The sequence below is a fragment of the Salvelinus alpinus genome, chromosome 9 (genome assembly GCF_045679555.1).
Source record: "Salvelinus alpinus chromosome 9, SLU_Salpinus.1, whole genome shotgun sequence".
NCBI lineage: Eukaryota > Metazoa > Chordata > Actinopteri > Salmoniformes > Salmonidae > Salvelinus > Salvelinus alpinus.
The window spans coordinates 28,514,780-28,533,899 of record NC_092094.1 but is presented as its reverse complement, the minus strand read 5'-3'; the positions used below and the strand labels follow the sequence as shown (position 1 = coordinate 28,533,899).

The following is a 19,120-nucleotide window of genomic DNA, read 5'->3' as shown; positions in this document are numbered from 1 at the left end:
GCTGAAAACCAAAAACACTGTCTGCTAGCCAGTCTGAGTATGTAGGTGTACTCATCTAGCCTGGGTATCAGACAGTGCATTTCTGCTTTAGACCAAATTTACATAAGAACAACAGGAGTTGGCTACAGCAGAAACAGCCAGACACGCAGGCTAGATGAGTCCACCTGCACACTGAACTGAGAATACAGACAGAGGGGGGTATTTTCATAAGGGAGAGGAGACTTCCCAACATGTCTTTGGAGGATCAGATTCAAACCAGGAGAAAAAAAACAAGTCAACTCAAATTAAAACAATGTATTTATCTGTTCACCTTTACAGGATGATAAGCTTTGAAACTAGCTTGATATAGAAGAAATAAAACCATAGATTATAATACGACTCACCACCCGGCACACTAACAAGCCCTAAGCTACACATATTATAGTTGAACATAAGCAACAGGCAAAGTTAAGAAGGTCAACAAGGACCTGGTTAGTTCCTTCCCCATCCCACCCCATGTCACTCCCTATTCCATCCAACACGTCCCAAGGTAGCCTTCCAACCCAGCCCTGCCCCACACAACTACTCAATCCAACCCAACCCCTAGATCAGGACTGTCCAGTCTTATCTACAGAGGACCAGTCGTATGGCTCCAGGCTTCTGTTTCAACCAAGCACTAACACACCTGATTCAACTAATAAGTCTTCTATGAAGACAGAGGTCCAAACAGTGCTTGGAAGGAATGAAACCTGGCCATATACTGGCCCTCAGTGTGGATACGCTGGACACTGCTGACATCTAGATAGAAACCCATCCATCACACAAGGTGTTTCCCTTTTTCTACAGCATATAAACTTAATGCCCTACACAACTTCACTTCTGTATCATGTCACAAGGTACCAAAGGATGCTTGGAGAATCACAAACACTTTCCTAAAACGGAGAGGAGGACAAAGAGGATAAATAGGAGGAAGAGGAGGGCTAAAGGAGTGACTGGTGCATGATTGTGTGAGTTTGTTTAGTGACAGACAGCTCCTGGTATGACAGTAGTTAGTCTCTGTGGTTCTCTCCTCCAGGGCGACATCAGTGTGTTGTTTCATGTTGTGTTGTGTGTTAGGGTTGTCACCGAGGACGACAAACTACTATGGCTCTAGTAGTCTGGTTCACTTCCATTTGGGTCAGTTGGGTCTGAAAACATAAGATTGGTTCTCTCTCACACAGACACAGAGACCCCCCTACCCTCCCTTTGTGAAAACAACAAGTAGCAAGCCTCTGAAGGAGTCACTGAGCAGAGAGGAGAAAAAATAAAGAAAAGAAAGGATGTTCAGTCCACCTTCAACACCCCTTTCAACTCTGGTGTTTTTAGGTGTCTCTTGGTTGGTGGGCTGGTGCTCCTGACTACAGGCTAAAAGGCTTGTTTACAGAACAGTTTCTATGACAAACAGGGTGTGGTGGTTGGATAGGATATATTGTCAGGCCTCTGGGGTGAGGCCTGACAATGGCAGCCATATTGGATAGGTCTGGATGAAACGCACTAACTGATCCTTGGGAAGGAGTGATCATGTGGTGCTCCTGATGGTAGCTTCCAACCCCCAAAATGTAGAAAGTCAACAAGTGAAATTGGATCTCAAAGTGCGATTCCTTATTGTGGTAATGACTCCAGAAACAGTGGGCCGTGGACTAGAGCCAGAGAGCTTCTCTGAGAGCAAGGGGAGGGTAAAAAGCTGTGCCTGTCAAAACAGTGATTCACACACTAAATCAAATATAGAACAATTCTGAGAATTAAAAATCAAATTAGAGTGGGGGGGTGGCCGGGTTACTGAGTATAAACATTCCATCCCTGTCTCCGTCATGACAATGACAGTCTGACACTCTTGTCTTCCCATGGTGCACGGCTCTCTGGTCTCACCCCATCAGTTCTATCAGGGTTGGGTCAAAGGTAACCTAATGTAGCAGGCGCCTGAGCTGAGTCCCCACATCCATTTTTAAGGGGAAACGGAAGTTATGTTGAAAATATTGTATCCCTGAAAAACCCGCTTTCTGCCTACCCCGCGGATAGTGGGTCAACGGTCAATGAGAATACGACCCAGACCACAGCAGAGGGAATTTAGGATCCTGGGAATGCTGCACTCCTTTCTGGGTAAGAGGGGGTAATAATGTGGTTGTGGTGGTGGTGGAGGTAAAGGTGGAGGTGGTGGTGGAGGGGGACTATGACTGAGTTATAAAGAATATCTAGACGAGGGTGACATTTTAACATTTCACACCGCCGCTTCTCATACATATAATCCATAAAAATCCTTGTTTAGTAATAAAAAAAAATGGCCATGTTTATATGTATATAATAGTCTGTTTCTGCTCTTTAGGAAATGATAGTCTGTGTGTGTGAGGGGAGTGGGGGTTTGTCTCCCCTTCACTACAACTCCATGTCCTGAGCCTCATCCTCGGAGAAGTCTGACATGGAACTCTCAGATGAGGAGTCGCCTCCCTCCTCCTGCTCCTTTAGAGCCTCCTCTGTCGCATACTTCTGGAGATACTCTGGAACAGAGAGAAGGAAAAGAGAGAGGGAGTCAGACGGGAAATCTGGTGTGTGTGTGTGTGTGTGTCTCACCTTTGATCTTGTGTTTGTAGTCCTCTGGCCGGTGCAGGTACATGGCAGCAGCGTCTCCGTTGAGAGGATCGATGGGGTTGGGGTAGGCCAGCAGCTGGGGCAGGAACGCCTCAAAGATGTTGGTCAGGTCTGCAAGGGGAGGAGGAATGACCAGAGTTTTACATTATGGAGGTAGAGAGATGATAATGTGCACCCTACTCAAGGCAAACACTCAATGAGCTGTACTAGGGCTGTGGCAGTCGGTGATTGTCATGCAAATAACTAATGGTCTCGCGGTAATTTACCGTTAATTAACTTAAACACATTTAGCATCTCCTGGCCTCCATGCATAGCCTACAAGCCACTGATGCGGACCTTAGGAACATCTACATTTTAAAGTCTAAAACATCCATGTAATATAGCCTATACCATTACAATAAACACATTAATTATTTTAGCCCGGTCTAAAGAAACATGATATGAAGAAAATGCAGCCTATTTCAGTATAACAGAACATTCTGAGATGTCCTTACGTTAGGCCCTGATCTGGCTATGTCGTATGGCTGTGGGCTACACTTGTTCATTTAGCAGACAAGATTTGCTTAGAATTCCATGGCATTATTTTATAGTATGAAGAATTCAACTGCTGAATAAAATAGAAAGGATATTTTCCCCCAAACGATTGCTGATGGAGTGCGCACATGCGGGCTATTCTGTGTTGAGACGTTAAAAGAAACAGATCCTCCTCTATATGCTTAATTTAGAGTTATTTATGCAACTTTAGCTGTGATACAAAAGTTAGGCTATATGTTTAGATTTTTATACATTCCAAGGCTGCATGATGCGAAAAAGTTGCATGAAAGGCATGAGCTCTGCCCTGTTGTACACATTTCATCAGTCTCTCATTCACAATTTGACAAGCACTTGATAATATTCTCCCCTATCAGACTATTCTTAATTTAATCTGGTCTTTACATATAGCCTACTAATATACTGTATCTGTGGAATAATCTTTTATTTGTGGATTGTTTTAAATCACTTTGCCTACAGTTGGAAGGAAAGACATGCGCAATTTGGGCAGATTATAGTTGAGTTGTGACTGTCTGTGAAAAGTAGAGAGCCCAAGCCAGGCATATCACAAAATACAATCACGGGAAAACAGTTTGGAAAGAAAAGTATTATTGCTGTAAAGAGAAGACATTGAAAAGACTAATCTGTCTTATAGTTATCAAAATGCTCACCTTAATTGAGTGAACAAAAGTATAGCCTATCTAATTGCCACCAGCGGACAGCATCCCAATATCCCCGGTGAGTGTGCACTGCGCATATTCACTATTTATCATTGAGTGCTACTTAAAAGTTTGTTTTTGGGGCCTCACGGGTGGCGCAGTGGTCTAGGGCACTGCATCGCAGCGCTAGCGGTGCCACCAGAGACTCTGGTTTCGCGCCCAGTCTCTGTCGCAGCCGGCGAGGGTTTCAAGGTAAGGATATCCTTGTCTCATCGCGCACCAGCGACTCCTGTGGCGGGCCGGGCGCAGTGCACGCTAACCAAGGTCGCCAGGTGCACGGTGTTTCCTCCGACACATTCGTGCGGCTGGCTTCCGGGTTGGATGCGCGCTGTGTTAAGAAGCAGTGCGGCTTGGTTGGGTTGTGTTTCGGAGGACGCATGGCTTTCGAACCTTCGTCTCTCCCGAGCCCGTACGGGAGTTGTAGCGATGAGACAAGATAGTACCTACTTACTAACAATTGGATACCACGAAATTGGGGAGAAGGGGGTAAAAAAAAAAAAAAATGTTGGACAACCAGTTAAGATGAACATCATATTCTATTTGTGTAGGCCTATTTTATGTACGTCATTTTTATTGATCGGTTTGTCAGTGTCAGCAGAGTAGGCTACCATGTAATTTGTCTTATTAAAAAAAGATTCGGATAATGTCACCAGTCATATAAAGTGTAGTAAAATTGCATGAAATGTGTTTATAAAAAAGCAACATTTTTCCCATGCAAAGAAAGAAAACACGTCTGATATAGCCTGTAGCCTGCTCTACACTATATGCACTCAGCCATGCATTGAACTGTCTTTTTTTGCAAACAGTGATTTACATTACTAGCCGAAATGATGACTATCCAATCTGCTCATCACATTACAAAGAGAAGGCTATCTTAGTCTGCAAATGCAATGATGCATGGAATGCTTTATTATAAAGGTGAATTTTTATGAAGAACATTAGCATCCCCAAACTTGAAACTTACATGCAGCCTATGTATGCCAGGTAGGCTACACTGGTTGTAATGTGCTTAATTTTAAGATGGGATCCTCTTTTAAATAATGTCCGGTTAAAACTGTTTTCACACATGATTGTGCAATGACTGGGCTTATAAGAACATGTTTCACTAGGCTGTATGTAGGCTATGTGCTCTCCAACCGTGTTCCAGGGGTCCGAGGCCTAGTCTATAGGCTACTTTGGAGTTATTTAGCCAATTTACTGTACGAGTCAAAAGTTGACACCTAGTCATTACAGCATTTTTCTTTATTTTTACTATTTTCTCAATTGTAGAATAATAGTAAAGACATCAAAACTATGAAATAACACAAATGGAATCATGTAGTAACCAAAAAAGTAAGTAGCCACCCTTTGCCTTGATGACAGCTTTGCACACTCTTGGCATTCTCTCAACCAGCTTCATGAGGTAGTCCCTGGAATGCATTTCAATTAACAGGTGTGCCTTGTTATAAGTTAATTTGTGGAATTTATTTCCTTCTTAATAAATTTGAGACAATCAGTTGTGTTGTGACAAGGTAGGGGTGGTATACAGAAGATAGCCCTATTTGGTAAAAGACGAAGTCCATATTATGGCAAGACCCGTTCAAATAGGCAAAGAGAATCGACAGTCCATCATTACTTTAAGACACGAAGGTCAGTCAATCCGGAAAATTTCAAGAAGTTTCTTCAAGTGCAGTCGCAAAAACCATCAAGCGCTATGATGAAACTGGCTCTCATGAGGACTGCCACAGGAAAGGAAGACCCATAGTTACTTCTGCAGCAGAGGATAAGTTCATTAGAGTTACCAGAAATTGCAGCCCAAATAAATGCTTCAGAGTTCAAGTAACAGACACATCTCAACATCAACTGTTCAGAGGAGACTGCGTGAATCAGGTCTTCATGGTCAAATTGCTGCAAAGAAACCACTAATAAAGGACACCAATAACAAGAAGAGACTTGCTTGGGCCAAGAAACACGAGCAATAGACATTAGACCGGTGGAAATCTGTCCTTTGTTCTGATGAGTCCAAATTTGAGATTTTTGGTTTCAAATGCCATGTCTTTGTGAGATGCAGAGTAGGTGAACAGATGATCTGCGCATGTGTGGTTCCCACCGTGAAGCATGGAGGAGTGACGGTGTGCGGGTGCTTTGCTGGTTACACTGTCAGTGATTTATTTAGAATTCATGGCACACTTAACTAGCATGGCTACCACAGCATTCTGCAGCGATACGCCATCCCATCTGGTTTGCGCTTAGTGGGACTATCAATGACAATGACCCAACACACCTCCAGGCTGTGTAAGGGCTATATGGCCAAGAAGGAGAGTGCTACATCAGATGACCTGGCCTCCACAATCACCCAACCTCAACCCAATTGAGATGGTTTGGGATGAGTTGGACCACAGAGTGGTAAAGTAAAAGCAGCCAAGAAGTGCTCAGCATGTGTGGGAACTCCTTCAAGACTGTTGGAAAAGCATTCCAGGTGAAGCTGGTTGAGAGAATGTCAAGAGTGTGCAAAACTGTCATCAAGGCAAAGGGTGTCTACTTTGAAGAACCTAAAATATATGTAAAATAACACTTTTTTGGTTACTGCATGATTCCATATGTGTTACTTAATAGTTTTGATGTCTTCACTATTATCCTCCAATGTATAAAATAGCAAAAATAAAGAAAAACCCTTGAATGAGTAGGTGTGTCAAAACTCTTGACTGGTACTGTAGTTGTGACACAAACCTTACCAAAACATATAAACCTATGGACTAGACTACATGATTAGTGCGACTAGGATTTGAAAAGTTGCAAAAAAAAGGCATGCGCTACTTGTTATGGCTGCAGGGGGCGTATTGAAAAACTGGAAAATATGTGCCCATTTTCAAACGGCCTCTTAATCAATTTTTGCTCTTACAATATGCATATTATTATTACTATTGGATAGAAAACAGTCTCTAGTTTCTAAAACCGTTTGAATTATTTCTCTAAGTGGAACAGAACTCTTTTTACAGCCCATTTCCTATCCGGAAGTGAGATTTCCAAAATCGATGTCTCTCTTCAAGACCTTGTCTATAAAAGGGCATGTCACTTAGGACTGTAGAAACACGTCATACACCTTCCCCTGGGTGTCATGCGGAAGTGAGAGCAGAAATGACTTGATTATCTCGTCCTGGGATTGAACACAACCTCTTGGAGTGAGACTTGCGCACTTTATATTTTTTTCTGGGCGCGAAGTAGGACCTGGACTCGGCTCCTGGAAAACACTCGTTAAAGGTGAATATGATCTCTGGCTTCGATTTTATTTGATACATGTCACAATATCATCCTAAAGTATGTTTTTTCAATATAGTTTAATTATATTATTGAAATTTATTCTGGACTTTAGACGTGATGCGTCGCAAGAATTGGTTCAAGAACGAGAGGTTAGCAACGCACGGCCAGTGTGCTTGCTAATTCAAGAGGGAAATCGTTCGTTCTGGATCGAAATAAAGACGGTTCTGAACAAAGGACCCCTTGGAGAACATTCTGATGGAAGATCAACAAAGATAAGGACCCAATTTGGGATGCTTTTTCATATATCTGTCGAACTGTGCTATGCTACCGTTTGACTAGAATCAACGCTGCTGTGTGCTAGCTATTGTAGTAAGCTAATATAACGATATATTGTGTTTTCGCTGTAAAACACTTCAAAAATCAGAAATATTGGCTCTATTCACAAGATCTTTGTCTTTCATTAGCTATCCACCATATATTGTTCTGAAATGTTTTATGATGTGTAATTAGTAGTTGACGTTGGTGTCTGTATTTTCTCTGGCTACTCCCGTGCGATTTCTGACTGTAGCTATGATGGTAGCAGTAATGTAAAACTGATTTATAGCTAAAATATGCACATTTTTTGAACAAAACATAGATTTATTGTGTAACATGTTATAGGACTGTCATCTGAGGTAGTTTTTTCTAGGTTATTTAGGTTGGTTCTAGGTTAGTTATGTTGGCTTGTGCATGCTACTTGCATCCTACTTGTGCTGTGAAAAATGTCTGTCCTCTTTTTTATTTGGTGGTGAGCTAACATAAATATGTGGTGTTTTCTCTGTAAAACATTTAAAAAAATCGGACATGTTGGCTGGATTGACAAGATGTTTATCTTTCAAATGTTGTATTGGACTTGTTAATGTGTGAAAGTTAAATATTTAAAAAAAATAGATTTTGAATTTCGCGCCCTGCACTTGAGCTGGATGTTGTCATAGGTGTACCGGCGTCGGGCTGCAGCCATAACAGGTTTTAAGATATCATATTTTAGGGCATCATTCACAAGTGATAATATTGTCACCCATCAGACTATTCTCAATTTAATCTTGTCTTTACATATAATACATAATGTGAAATTAGTTTTGATTTAGAATGGCCTGTTATCATGCACCTGTTGGAACAGGGGGGGAAAAATGCATGTCATCCGTATGCACTTAAATAGCGAATGGAGGACGCTTTTCCCGCAGTTAATTTTCTTACCAGCCAGGTAGGCTATACTCCTGTTGTAAAGAGAAGCAATGTGCTTAATATTAGCAAAGTTGAGAAATAAATATAGTAGGCCTAGCCTATAGAAATCTGTTTTCTCAAGCAATTGCATAGCCTATAGAAATGTTGCGCAAAGTGAAGTCATGGGTTCTGTGTTTGATTTTGGATGCATTTGCATTGATGACAGGGACAATACAGCGCTGAGTACCAGGCCATTATCCACTGGCAGTTAGCAAGTCTGGTAGGCTACTAATGACCATCAGAGGCATCAGAGCACAGTTTTGGAGAAGCCTTGTTACCGTGAATAAACGGTCACATGGAATTTGACTGCGGTCATGACTCATTACCGCTCCACTAGCGGTCACACAGGAACTACAATAAAAAAACACCCCATCCCAAGTATTTCATTGGAGGTTAGTTGGCCTTGCAGTTTCGCATTTCATATCCAGTTCTGTCATGATAATAAACGACCACTAGAGGTCTCTTTTCTGTTATCACCTACAATACAACAACCTATCTAAATCAAAACAATGACATTTTATGTGACATACACATGGTTAGCAGATGTTAATGCGAGTGTAGCGAAATGCTTGTGCTTCTAGTTCCGACTATGCAGTAATTACATTTAACATTTAAGTCATTTAGCAGACGCTCTTATCCAGAGCGACTTACAAATTGGTGCATTCACCTTATGACATCCAGTGGAACAACCACTTTACAATAGTGCATCTAAATCTTTTAAGGGGGGGGGGGGGTCAGAAGGATTACTTTATCCTATCCTAGGTATTCCTTGAAGAGGTGGGGTTTCAGGTGTCTCCGGAAGGTGGTGATTGACTCCGCTGTCCTGGCGTCGTGAGGGAGTTTGTTCCACCATTGGGGTGCCAGAGCAGCGGACAGTTTTGACTGGGCTGAGCGGGAACTGTACTTCCTCAGTGGTAGGGAGGCGAGCAGGCCAGAGGTGGATGAACGCAGTGCCCTTGTTTGGGTGTAGGGCCTGATCAGAGCCTGAAGGTACTGAGGTGCCGTTCCCCTCACAGCTCCGTAGGCAAGCACCATGGTCTTGTAGCGGATGCGAGCTTCAACTGGAAGCCAGTGGAGAGAGCGGAGGAGCGGGGTGACGTGAGAGAACTTGGGAAGGTTGAACACCAGACGGGCTGCGGCGTTCTGGATGAGTTGTAGGGGTTTAATGGCACAGGCAGGGAGCCCAGCCAACAGCGAGTTGCAGTAATCCAGACGGGAGATGACAAGTGCCTGGATTAGGACCTGCGCCGCTTCCTGTGTGAGGCAGGGTCGTACTCTGCGGATGTTGTAGAGCATGAACCTACAGGAACGGGCCACCGCCTTGATGTTAGTTGAGAACGACAGGGTGTTGTCCAGGATCACGCCAAGGTTCTTAGCGCTCTGGGAGGAGGACACAATGGAGTTGTCAACCGTGATGGCGAGATCATGGAACGGGCAGTCCTTCCCCGGGAGGAAGAGCAGCTCCGTCTTGCCGAGGTTCAGCTTGAGGTGGTGGTCCGTCATCCACACTGATATGTCTGCCAGACATGCAGAGATGCGATTCGCCACCTGGTCATCAGAAGGGGGAAAGGAGAAGATTAATTGTGTGTCGTCTGCATAGCAATGATAGGAGAGACCATGTGAGGTTATGACAGAGCCAAGTGACTTGGTGTATAGCGAGAATAGGAGAGGGCCTAGAACAGAGCCCTGGGGGACACCAGTGGTGAGAGCACGTGGTGAGGAGACAGATTCTCGCCACGCCACCTGGTAGGAGCGACCTGTCAGGTAGGACGCAATCCAAGCGTGGGCCGCGCCGGAGATGCCCAACTCGGAGAGGGTGGAGAGGAGGATCTGATGGTTCACAGTATCGAAGGCAGCCGATAGGTCTAGGAGGATGAGAGCAGAGGAGAGAGAGTTAGCTTTAGCAGTGCGGAGCGCCTCCGTGATACAGAGAAGAGCAGTCTCAGTTGAATGACTAGTCTTGAAACCTGACTGATTTGGATCAAGAAGGTCATTCTGAGAGAGATAGCGGGAGAGCTGGCCAAGGACGGCACGTTCGAGAGTTTTGGAGAGAAAAGAAAGAAGGGATACTGGTCTGTAGTTGTTGACATCGGAGGGATCGAGTGTAGGTTTTTTCAGCAGGGGTGCAACTCTCGCTCTCTTGAAGACGGAAGGGACGTAGCCAGCGGTCAAGGATGAGTTGATGAGCGAGGTGAGGTAAGGGAGAAGGTCTCCGGAAATGGTCTGGAGAAGAGAGGAGGGGATAGGGTCAAGCGGGCAGGTTGTTGGGCGGCCGGCCGTCACAAGACGCGAGATTTCATCTGGAGAGAGAGGGGAGAAAGAGGTCAGAGCACAGGGTAGGGCAGTGTGAGCAGAACCAGCGGTGTCGTTTGACTTAGCAAACGAGGATCGGATGTCGTCGACCTTCTTTTCAAAATGGTTGACGAAGTCATCTGCAGAGAGGGAGGAGGGGGGAGGAGGGGGAGGAGGATTCAGGAGGGAGGAGAAGGTGGCAAAGAGCTTCCTAGGGTTAGAGGCAGATGCTTGGAATTTAGAGTGGTAGAAAGTGGCTTTAGCAGCAGAGACAGAAGAGGAAAATGTAGAGAGGAGGGAGTGAAAGGATGCCAGGTCCGCAGGGAGGCGAGTTTTCCTCCATTTCCGCTCGGCTGCCCGGAGCCCTGTTCTGTGAGCTCGCAATGAGTCGTCGAGCCACGGAGCAGGAGGGGAGGACCGAGCCGGCCTGGAGGATAGGGGACATAGAGAGTCAAAGGATGCAGAAAGGGAGGAGAGGAGGGTTGAGGAGGCAGAATCAGGAGATAGGTTGGAGAAGGTTTGAGCAGAGGGAAGAGATGATAGGATGGAAGAGGAGAGTAGCGGGGGAGAGAGAGCGAAGGTTGGGACGGCGCGATACCATCCGAGTAGGGGCAGTGTGGGAAGTGATGGATGAGAGCGAGAGGGAAAAGGATACAAGGTAGTGGTCGGAGACTTGGAGGGGAGTTGCAATGAGGTTAGTGGAAGAACAGCATCTAGTAAAGATGAGGTCAAGCGTATTGCCTGCCTTGTGAGTAGGGGGGGAAGGTGAGAGGGTGAGGTCAAAAGAGGAGAGGAGTGGAAAGAAGGAGGCAGAGAGGAATGAGTCAAAGGTAGACGTGGGGAGGTTAAAGTCACCCAGAACTGTGAGAGGTGAGCCGTCCTCAGGAAAGGAGCTTATCAGGGCATCAAGCTCATTGATGAACTCTCCAAGGGAACCTGGAGGGCGATAAATGATAAGGATGTTAAGCTTGAAAGGGCTGGTAACTGTGACAGCATGGAATTCAAAGGAGGCGATAGACAGATGGGTAAGGGGAGAAAGGGAGAAAGACCACTTGGGAGAGATGAGGATCCCGGTGCCGCCACCCCGCTGACCAGAAGCTCTCGGGGTGTGCGAGAACACGTGGGCAGACGAGGAGAGAGCAGTAGGAGTAGCAGTGTTATCTGTGGTGATCCATGTTTCCGTCAGTGCCAAGAAGTCGAGGGACTGGAGGGAAGCATAGGCTGAGATGAACTCTGCCTTGTTGGCCGCAGATCGGCAGTTCCAGAGGCTGCCGGAGACCTGGGACTCCACGTGGGTGGTGCGCGCTGGGACCACCAGGTTAGGGTGGCCGCGGCCACGCGGTGTGAAGCGTTTGTATGGTCTGTGCAGAGAGGAGAGAACAGGGATAGACAGACACATAGTTGACAGGCTACAGAAGAGGCTACGCTAATGCAAAGGAGATTGGAATGACAAGTGAACTACACGTTTCGAATGTTCAGAAAGTTAAGCTTGCGTTGCAGAAATCTTATTGACCAAAATTATTAAAATGATACAGTACTGCGGAAGTGGGCTAGCTAGCAGTGGCTGCGTTGTTGACTTTGTTTGAGAGTGTCGCTGGCTAGGTAACCTCGGTAGCTAGCTATGTAACCTCGGTAACTGGCTCGTTAATTAGTATAAACTACACAATTGTCTTAGATACAAGGACAGCAAAGACAACTATGTAGCTAGCTAACACTACACTAATCAATCGTTCCGTTGATCCGTTGAATGTAATAGTTTCTACAGTGTTGCTATTCGGTGGCTAGCTGGCTAGCGAGCAGTGTTGACTACGTTACGTTACGTTAAAAGGACGAAAAATAGCTGGCTAGCTAACCGAATTAGTCTAAACTACGCAGTTATCTTAGAAACAAAGACAGCAAAGACAACTATGTAGCTAGCTAACACTACACTAATCGAGTCGTTCCGTTGAATGTAATAGTTACTACAGTGTTGCTGTTCGGTGGCTAGCTGGCTAGGTAGCAGTGTTGACTACGTTACGTTAAAGGTTACGTTAAAAGAACGAAGAATAGCTGGCTAGCTACGCAATTATCTTTGATACAAAGACGGCTAAGTAGCTAGCTAAGATTAAACAAATCAAACCGTTGTACTGTAATGAAATGAAATGAGAATGTGAAAATGTGATACTACCTGAGGAGCGAAGCGGAATGCGACCGGTTTCCACTCTAGCTTCCGGAAGTAATCTAACCTAACAATTTCACAACAACTACCTTATACACACAAGTGTAAAGGAATGAATAAGAATATGTACATAAAAATATATGAATGAGTGATGGCCGAACGGCATAGGCAAGATGCAGTAGATGGTATAGAGTACAGTATATACATATGAGATGAGTAATGTAGGGTATGTAAACATTATATAAAGTGGCATTGTTTAAAGTGGCTAGTGATACATTTATTCCATCAATTCTTCCATGATTAAAGTGGCTGGAGTGGAGTCAGTATGTTGGCAGCAGCCACTCAATGTTAGTGATGGCTGTTTAACAGTCTGATGGCCTTGAGATAGAAGCTGTTTTTCAGTCTCTCGATCCCCACTTTGATGCACCTGTACTGACCTCGCCTTCTGGATGATAGCGGGGTAAACAGGCAGTGGCTCGGGTGGTTGTTGTCCTTGATCTTTTTGGCCTTCCTGTGACATCGGGTGGTGTAGGTGTCATGGAGGGCAGGTAGTTTGCCACCGGTGATGTGTTGTGCAGACCTCACTACCCTCTGGAGAGCCTTGCGGTTGTGGGCGGAGCAGTTGCCATACCAGGCGGTGATACAGCCCGAAAGGATGCTCTCGATTGTGCTTATGTAAAAGTTTGAGAGTGTTTTTGATTGACAAGCCAAATTTCTTCAGCCTCCTGAGGTTGGAGAGGCGCTGCTGCACCTTCTTCACCACGCTGTCTGTGTGGGTGGACCATTTCAGTTTGTCTGTGATGTGTACACCGAGGAACTTAAAACTTCCCACCTTCTCCACTACTGTCCCGTCGATGTGGATAGGGGGGTGCTCCCTCTGCTGTTTCCTGAAGTCCACAATCATCTCCTTTGTTTTGTTTTAGGCTGTCTCATCGTTGTTGGTAATCAAGCCTACAACTGTAGTGTCGTCTGCAAACTTGATGATTGAGTTGGAGGCGTGCATGGCCACGCAGTCATGGGTGAACATGGAGTACAGGAGGGCTGAGAACACACCCTTGTGGGGCCCCAGTGTTGAGGATCAGTGGGGTGGAGATGTTGTTACCTACCCTCACCACCTGGGGGCGGCCCGTCAGGAAGTCCAGGACCCAGTTGCACAGGGCGGGGTCGAGACTCAGGGTCTTGAGTTTGGAGTGAAGGAGAGCCCACAGGTTTTGGTAGCGGGTCGTGTCAGTGGCACTGTATTGTCCTCAAAGCGAGCAAAGAAGTTGTTTAATTTGTCTGGGAGCAAGACATCGTGGTCCGCGACAGGGCTGGCTTTCCTTTTGTAGTCTGTGATTGACTGTAGGCCCTGCCACATACCTCTCGTGTCTGAGCCGTTGAATTGCAACTCTACTTTGTCTCTATACTGACGCTTAGCTTGTTTGATTGCCTTGGAGGGAATAGCTACACTGTATTCGGTCATGTTTCCGGTCACCTTGCCCTGATTAAAAGCAGTGGGTCGCGCTTTCAGTTTTGCACGAATACTGCCATCAATCCACGGTTTCTGGTTGGGGAAGGTTTTAATAGAGGCTGTGGGTACAAAATCACCGATGCACTTGCTAATAAACTCGCTCACCTAATCAGCGTATTCATCAATGTTGTTGTTCGACAATATGCGGAACATATCCCAGTCCACGTGATCGAAGCAATCTTGAAGCGTGGAATCCGATTGGTCGGACCAGCGTTGAACAGACCTGAGCACGGGTGCTTCCTGTTTTACTGTCTGTCTATAGGCTGGGAGCAACAAAATGGAGTCGTGGTCAGCTTTTCTGAAAGGGGGACGGGGGAGGGCTTTATATGCGTCGCGGAAGTTAGAATAACAATGATCCAGGGTTTTGCCAGCCCAGGTCGCGCAATCGATATGCTGATAAAATTTAGGGAGCCTTGTTTTCAGATTAGCCTTGTTAAAATCCCCAGCTACAATAAATGCAGCCTCAGGATATGTGGTTTCCAGTTTACATAGTCAAATTAAGTTCTTTCAAGGCCGTCGATGTGTCTGCTTGGGGGGAATATACATGACTGTGATTATGATCGAAGAGAATTCTCTTGGTAGATAATGCGGTCGGCATTTGATTGTAAGGAATTCTAGGTCAGGTGAACAAAAGGACTTGAGTTCCTGTATGTTGTTATGATCACAAGGCATACACCCCCACCCTTCTTCTTACCAGAGAGATGCTTGTTTCTGTCGGCGCGATGCGTGAAGAAATCAGGTGGCTGTACCGACTCCGATAGCGTGTCTCGAGTGAGCCATGTTTCCGTGAAACAAAGAACGTTACAGTCTCTGATGTCTCTCTGGAAGGCAACCCTTGCTTGGATCTTGTCTACCTTGTTGTCAAGAGACTGGACATTGGCAAGTAGTATGCTTGGGAGCGGTGCGCGATGTGCCCGTCTACGGAGCCTGACCAGAAGACCGCTCCGTCTGCGGCGCCGTTGTTTTGGATCGCCGGCTGGGATCCGATCCATTGTCCTGGGTGGTGGACCAAACCGAGGATCTGCTTCGGGATAGTCGTATTCCTGGTCGTAATGCTGGTGAGTTGACGTTGCTCTTATATCCAATAGTTCCTCCCGACTGTATGTAATAAACCCTAAGATTTCCTGGGGTAACAATGTAAGAAATAACACCCCCAAAAAATACTGCATAGTTTCCTACGAACGCGAAGCGAGGCTGCCATCTCTGTTTGGCGCCGCTGCTCTGAAGCAGTGAATCGGGCAACAACTCAAACCAGAAAGGGTGCTCTGTTCCGATCATGTTGAAACCCATTGACCCTGCTTAAAAAAAACATACTATTCCCCGTCTGGTATGTCCCACTGACAGTGTTCATAATTGTTGAAACAGAGTACACATTACCGCAGAAAGGTAAATTGTTATTACAGGTTTTAATGATAGGAACTTCTCTTTGGCAATTAGGGCTGACCCCAATTAGTCGACTAGCTGATTGTTTGGTCGATAGGCTGTTGGTCGACCAAGATTTTTTTTTTTTTTTTTTTTTTTTGAGTCGAGCAGTAGCATATACAGTACCACTCAAAAAGTTTGGACACCTACTCATTCAGGGGTTTTTCTTTATTTCTAGAATAATAGTGAAGACATCAAAACTATGAAATGACACATATGGAACCATGTAGTAACCACAGTGTTAAACAAATCAAAATATAGTTTATATTTGAAATTCTTCAAAGTAGCCACCATTTGCCTTGATGAAAGCTTTGCACACTCTTGAGCTGTGGAGCTTCTCAAAGTAATGTTTTCTTCACCTCAAACAGCAAGCAAACAAAGTCTGTTTTACATCCATTGAAAATGACAGTAGTTCAATATATTTGAGAAAAAAAATCCAGCCCTCTCCCTTTCCATAACCACTCGGCGTGGTAAATGACATGCTCTGATCCTGTGGAAAAGTCATAAAATAGGCCTACCTGTGTCTGTCCCGAACTCACTGTAGTGGGAAACTGAGAGCCCAGAATGTTTTATAGAATGACTCAAGCTTGCTAGCACAAGTTCATAGTTGATACAATGTTTCAAGTTCATTGCAGATAGGCCATGCGTAGCCAATGTGATTTCTAGGATATTTATTTTCATCAAATATTTTCTACCTGCAGGCTGCAATATTTATTTGTCGGCTTTATGTAGGCTATTTCCACATAGTTGGCAATGGCAATAGAAGTTACTTTTTAGGCTTGCATCATTTTCATTTAGATTTGGATAGAATTTTGATTACCCACATTACAATCCTTTTGAAATGCGAAGATGTTATTATAAATTACATTAAACAAATGTGCATATGAAAACCAAAACTGACACACATATCGATAGAAATGGTGAGATAAATTGGCATTGTACATGAGAATGGTTGCAGACTCCTTGTGTAGCCTATTACCAGCAACTTCAGGAGAGTAACGGAAGAATCTGTGAAAGCCAGCAGGAGGAGGATGGTCGTGTCAGGTTAAGTATTATTATATTTTTTCTGGTTATCTTGATCTCTGGCTCCCTTTTGAGTCATTTGTGTCTTATTTTGTCACACAGTGTGCTTAGACAAGCTAAATGCATATAGTTGATTTTATTCAAACACATACGGTGTGTCTATATAAGGACAGACGCACGTTTAAAACTTTCAACCCTTCAATTGGTGGAAAGAACAGATGACTTTCGGTCCACCAAGATTTTTGACAATCATGTTCAGTTGGGAGCTACTTAAGTTTATACAGACATTCTATACCTGTTTTTCCAGTCTGTCCCTCTTATATCAGCTTGTCACAGCTGCTCCTTACAGCCAACAGTCCAGATTTGATGAGAGAAAAGGTATGTACCCATGTCATGGAACAAACCATTCAGTAGGTTTCAAACATTGTCAAACTGAGGTGGTACCATGTCCATTATATATCCAAGTAGACATTTTGGAACTGTTACTCACCGTACAGGGCTGTCCATGTCTGGTTGATGACATCTAGACACACCGTACCTGACCTGAAGGAGAGGGGAGATGAGAGAGAAATAATAAAATTATCAAAATTGTGAGAATCCTTTTGTGATATAGGCTAACATCAAACAAACATCATGGATAATTGATAAGATTGTCCAGGCCTATACGTCAACATGGATTAATTGCTAACTACTAAAACAATAATCATCATAAGAACTTACGCTTCATCAATATTGGGATGGAATATTTTATTCATGAATCCTGTGAGGAGAACAATAAGTCAGTCTGCATAGAAAACCTGTGGCTTGAAAAGATGTTACTGTCATTTCCATAATGCTTTCACCAGTTGTGTTTATAATTGTATATTACATAGAGTGTTGTGACCGATGCATTGTCACACTGTACCTATAGATGGAGACTTGAAGGGGTATTTGTCCGGTAGGTCTACTCGAACCTTCCATACACCTCCTTCATACGGTGCTAAACAACAACATTTGATTAGAAACACACACACGTGCACATACCTCCACATGTTCACACACTGGGAGGAAGATTGCCTCCACACCATAGCAGATATCAACATACATATCTTGCATTGACACAATTAGCCAGTGAGGATGTTTATGAAAACACTTACTTACCAACTTAGTGGCCTTGTGGTTAGAGTGTCCACCCTGAGATTTGAAGGTTGTGAGTTCAATCCCTGGCTGAGTCATTCATTTTATTTAACCTTTATTTAACTAGGCAAGTCAGTTAAGAACAAATTCTTATTTACAATGACGGCCTACAGGGGAACAGTGCCTTGTTCAGGGGCAGAACGACAGATTTGTACCTTGTCAGCTCAGGATTCGATACAGCAACCTTTCGGTTACTGGCTCAATGCTCTAACCACTAGGCTACATGCTGCCCCGGGATACCGAAGACTATAAAAATGGGACCTGATGCATCTCTGGTTGGCCCTCAGCATTACGGGGTATTGCCCTGCGATAGATCCGGTCCAGGGGGTGTACTTGTACATCAAGCTGCCTCGTGCTACAGAAACAGGAGACTCCTGCACTATGAGCCGTTCTGGCTCAAGGTTACTTACTTCCTTGTGGGCCGTAGAACTTGACCACAAATTCGTTGAGTCCACTGAGGATGGTGACCTCATGCTTGCTCTCGATGCTGAGCACTTGTTAAGGAAAAGACACAACTGAAAATTAACTAACAAGGAGAGGGAAACAGTACAAACAAATGTTGAAATGTCTGTAAGCAAGCAAATTAAATGAGCTACAAATAAGATACAATTCGTTGGGAGAAATGGTACTGGTCCAAAGTAGTGCACTAAATAGTGTGACATTAGTGGTCTGTGTGAGTGAATGAGTGAGTGAGTGAGAGAAAGAAGGGCCTTCTACGCCATCAAAAGGAACACAACATTTGACATCCCAATTAAGATCTGGCAAGAAATATACTCCAATCAGTTATAGAAACCATTGCCCTCTATAGCTGTGAGGTCTGGGGTCCACTCATCAACCAAGAATTCACAAAATGGGACAAATACCCAATTGAGACTCTACATGCAGAATTCTGCAAAAGTATTCTCAGAGTACAACACAAAACCCCAAATAAAGCATGCAGAGCAGAATTAGGACTATACTCACTAATGATCAAAATCCAGAAAAGTGACGTTAAATTCCACGACCACCTAAAGGAAAGTGATGCCCAAACCTTCCATCAAAAAGCCCTAACCTGCAAGATGAACCTAGAGAAGAGTCCCCTCAGCCAGTTGGTTATGGGGCTCTTTTCACAAATACAAACAGACCCCAGGACAGCAACACAATTTAGACCCAACCAAATTATATATATAAAAAAAGAGAACT

General features: G+C 44.4%; 1 protein-coding gene across 5 annotated transcripts in view; it reads right to left on the bottom strand.

Moving 5' to 3' along the window:
- Positions 1 to 279: 279 nt before the first annotated feature.
- LOC139584590 (ubiquitin-conjugating enzyme E2 H-like) overlaps positions 280 to 19,120 on the bottom strand; it is a 42,196-nt gene continuing 23,355 nt past the window's right edge. Inside the window, exons 1-7 of one of the 5 annotated variants that reach the window (XM_071416619.1) lie at positions 18,349 to 18,425; positions 17,903 to 17,935; positions 17,667 to 17,741; positions 17,483 to 17,522; positions 17,253 to 17,305; positions 2,587 to 2,715; positions 280 to 2,513 (exon numbers count right to left, since the gene is read on the bottom strand). In XM_071416619.1, the coding sequence (XP_071272720.1) occupies positions 2,392 to 2,513; positions 2,587 to 2,715; positions 17,253 to 17,305; positions 17,483 to 17,517 (339 nt within the window). In that variant the 5' untranslated portion in view covers positions 17,518 to 17,522; positions 17,667 to 17,741; positions 17,903 to 17,935; positions 18,349 to 18,425 and the 3' untranslated portion in view covers positions 280 to 2,391. Of the gene's footprint in view, positions 2,514 to 2,586; positions 2,716 to 17,252; positions 17,306 to 17,482; positions 17,523 to 17,666; positions 18,433 to 19,120 lie in introns of those variants that run through there. The other 4 variants (XM_071416617.1, XM_071416615.1, XM_071416618.1 and 1 more) reach the window with 4 other exon arrangements.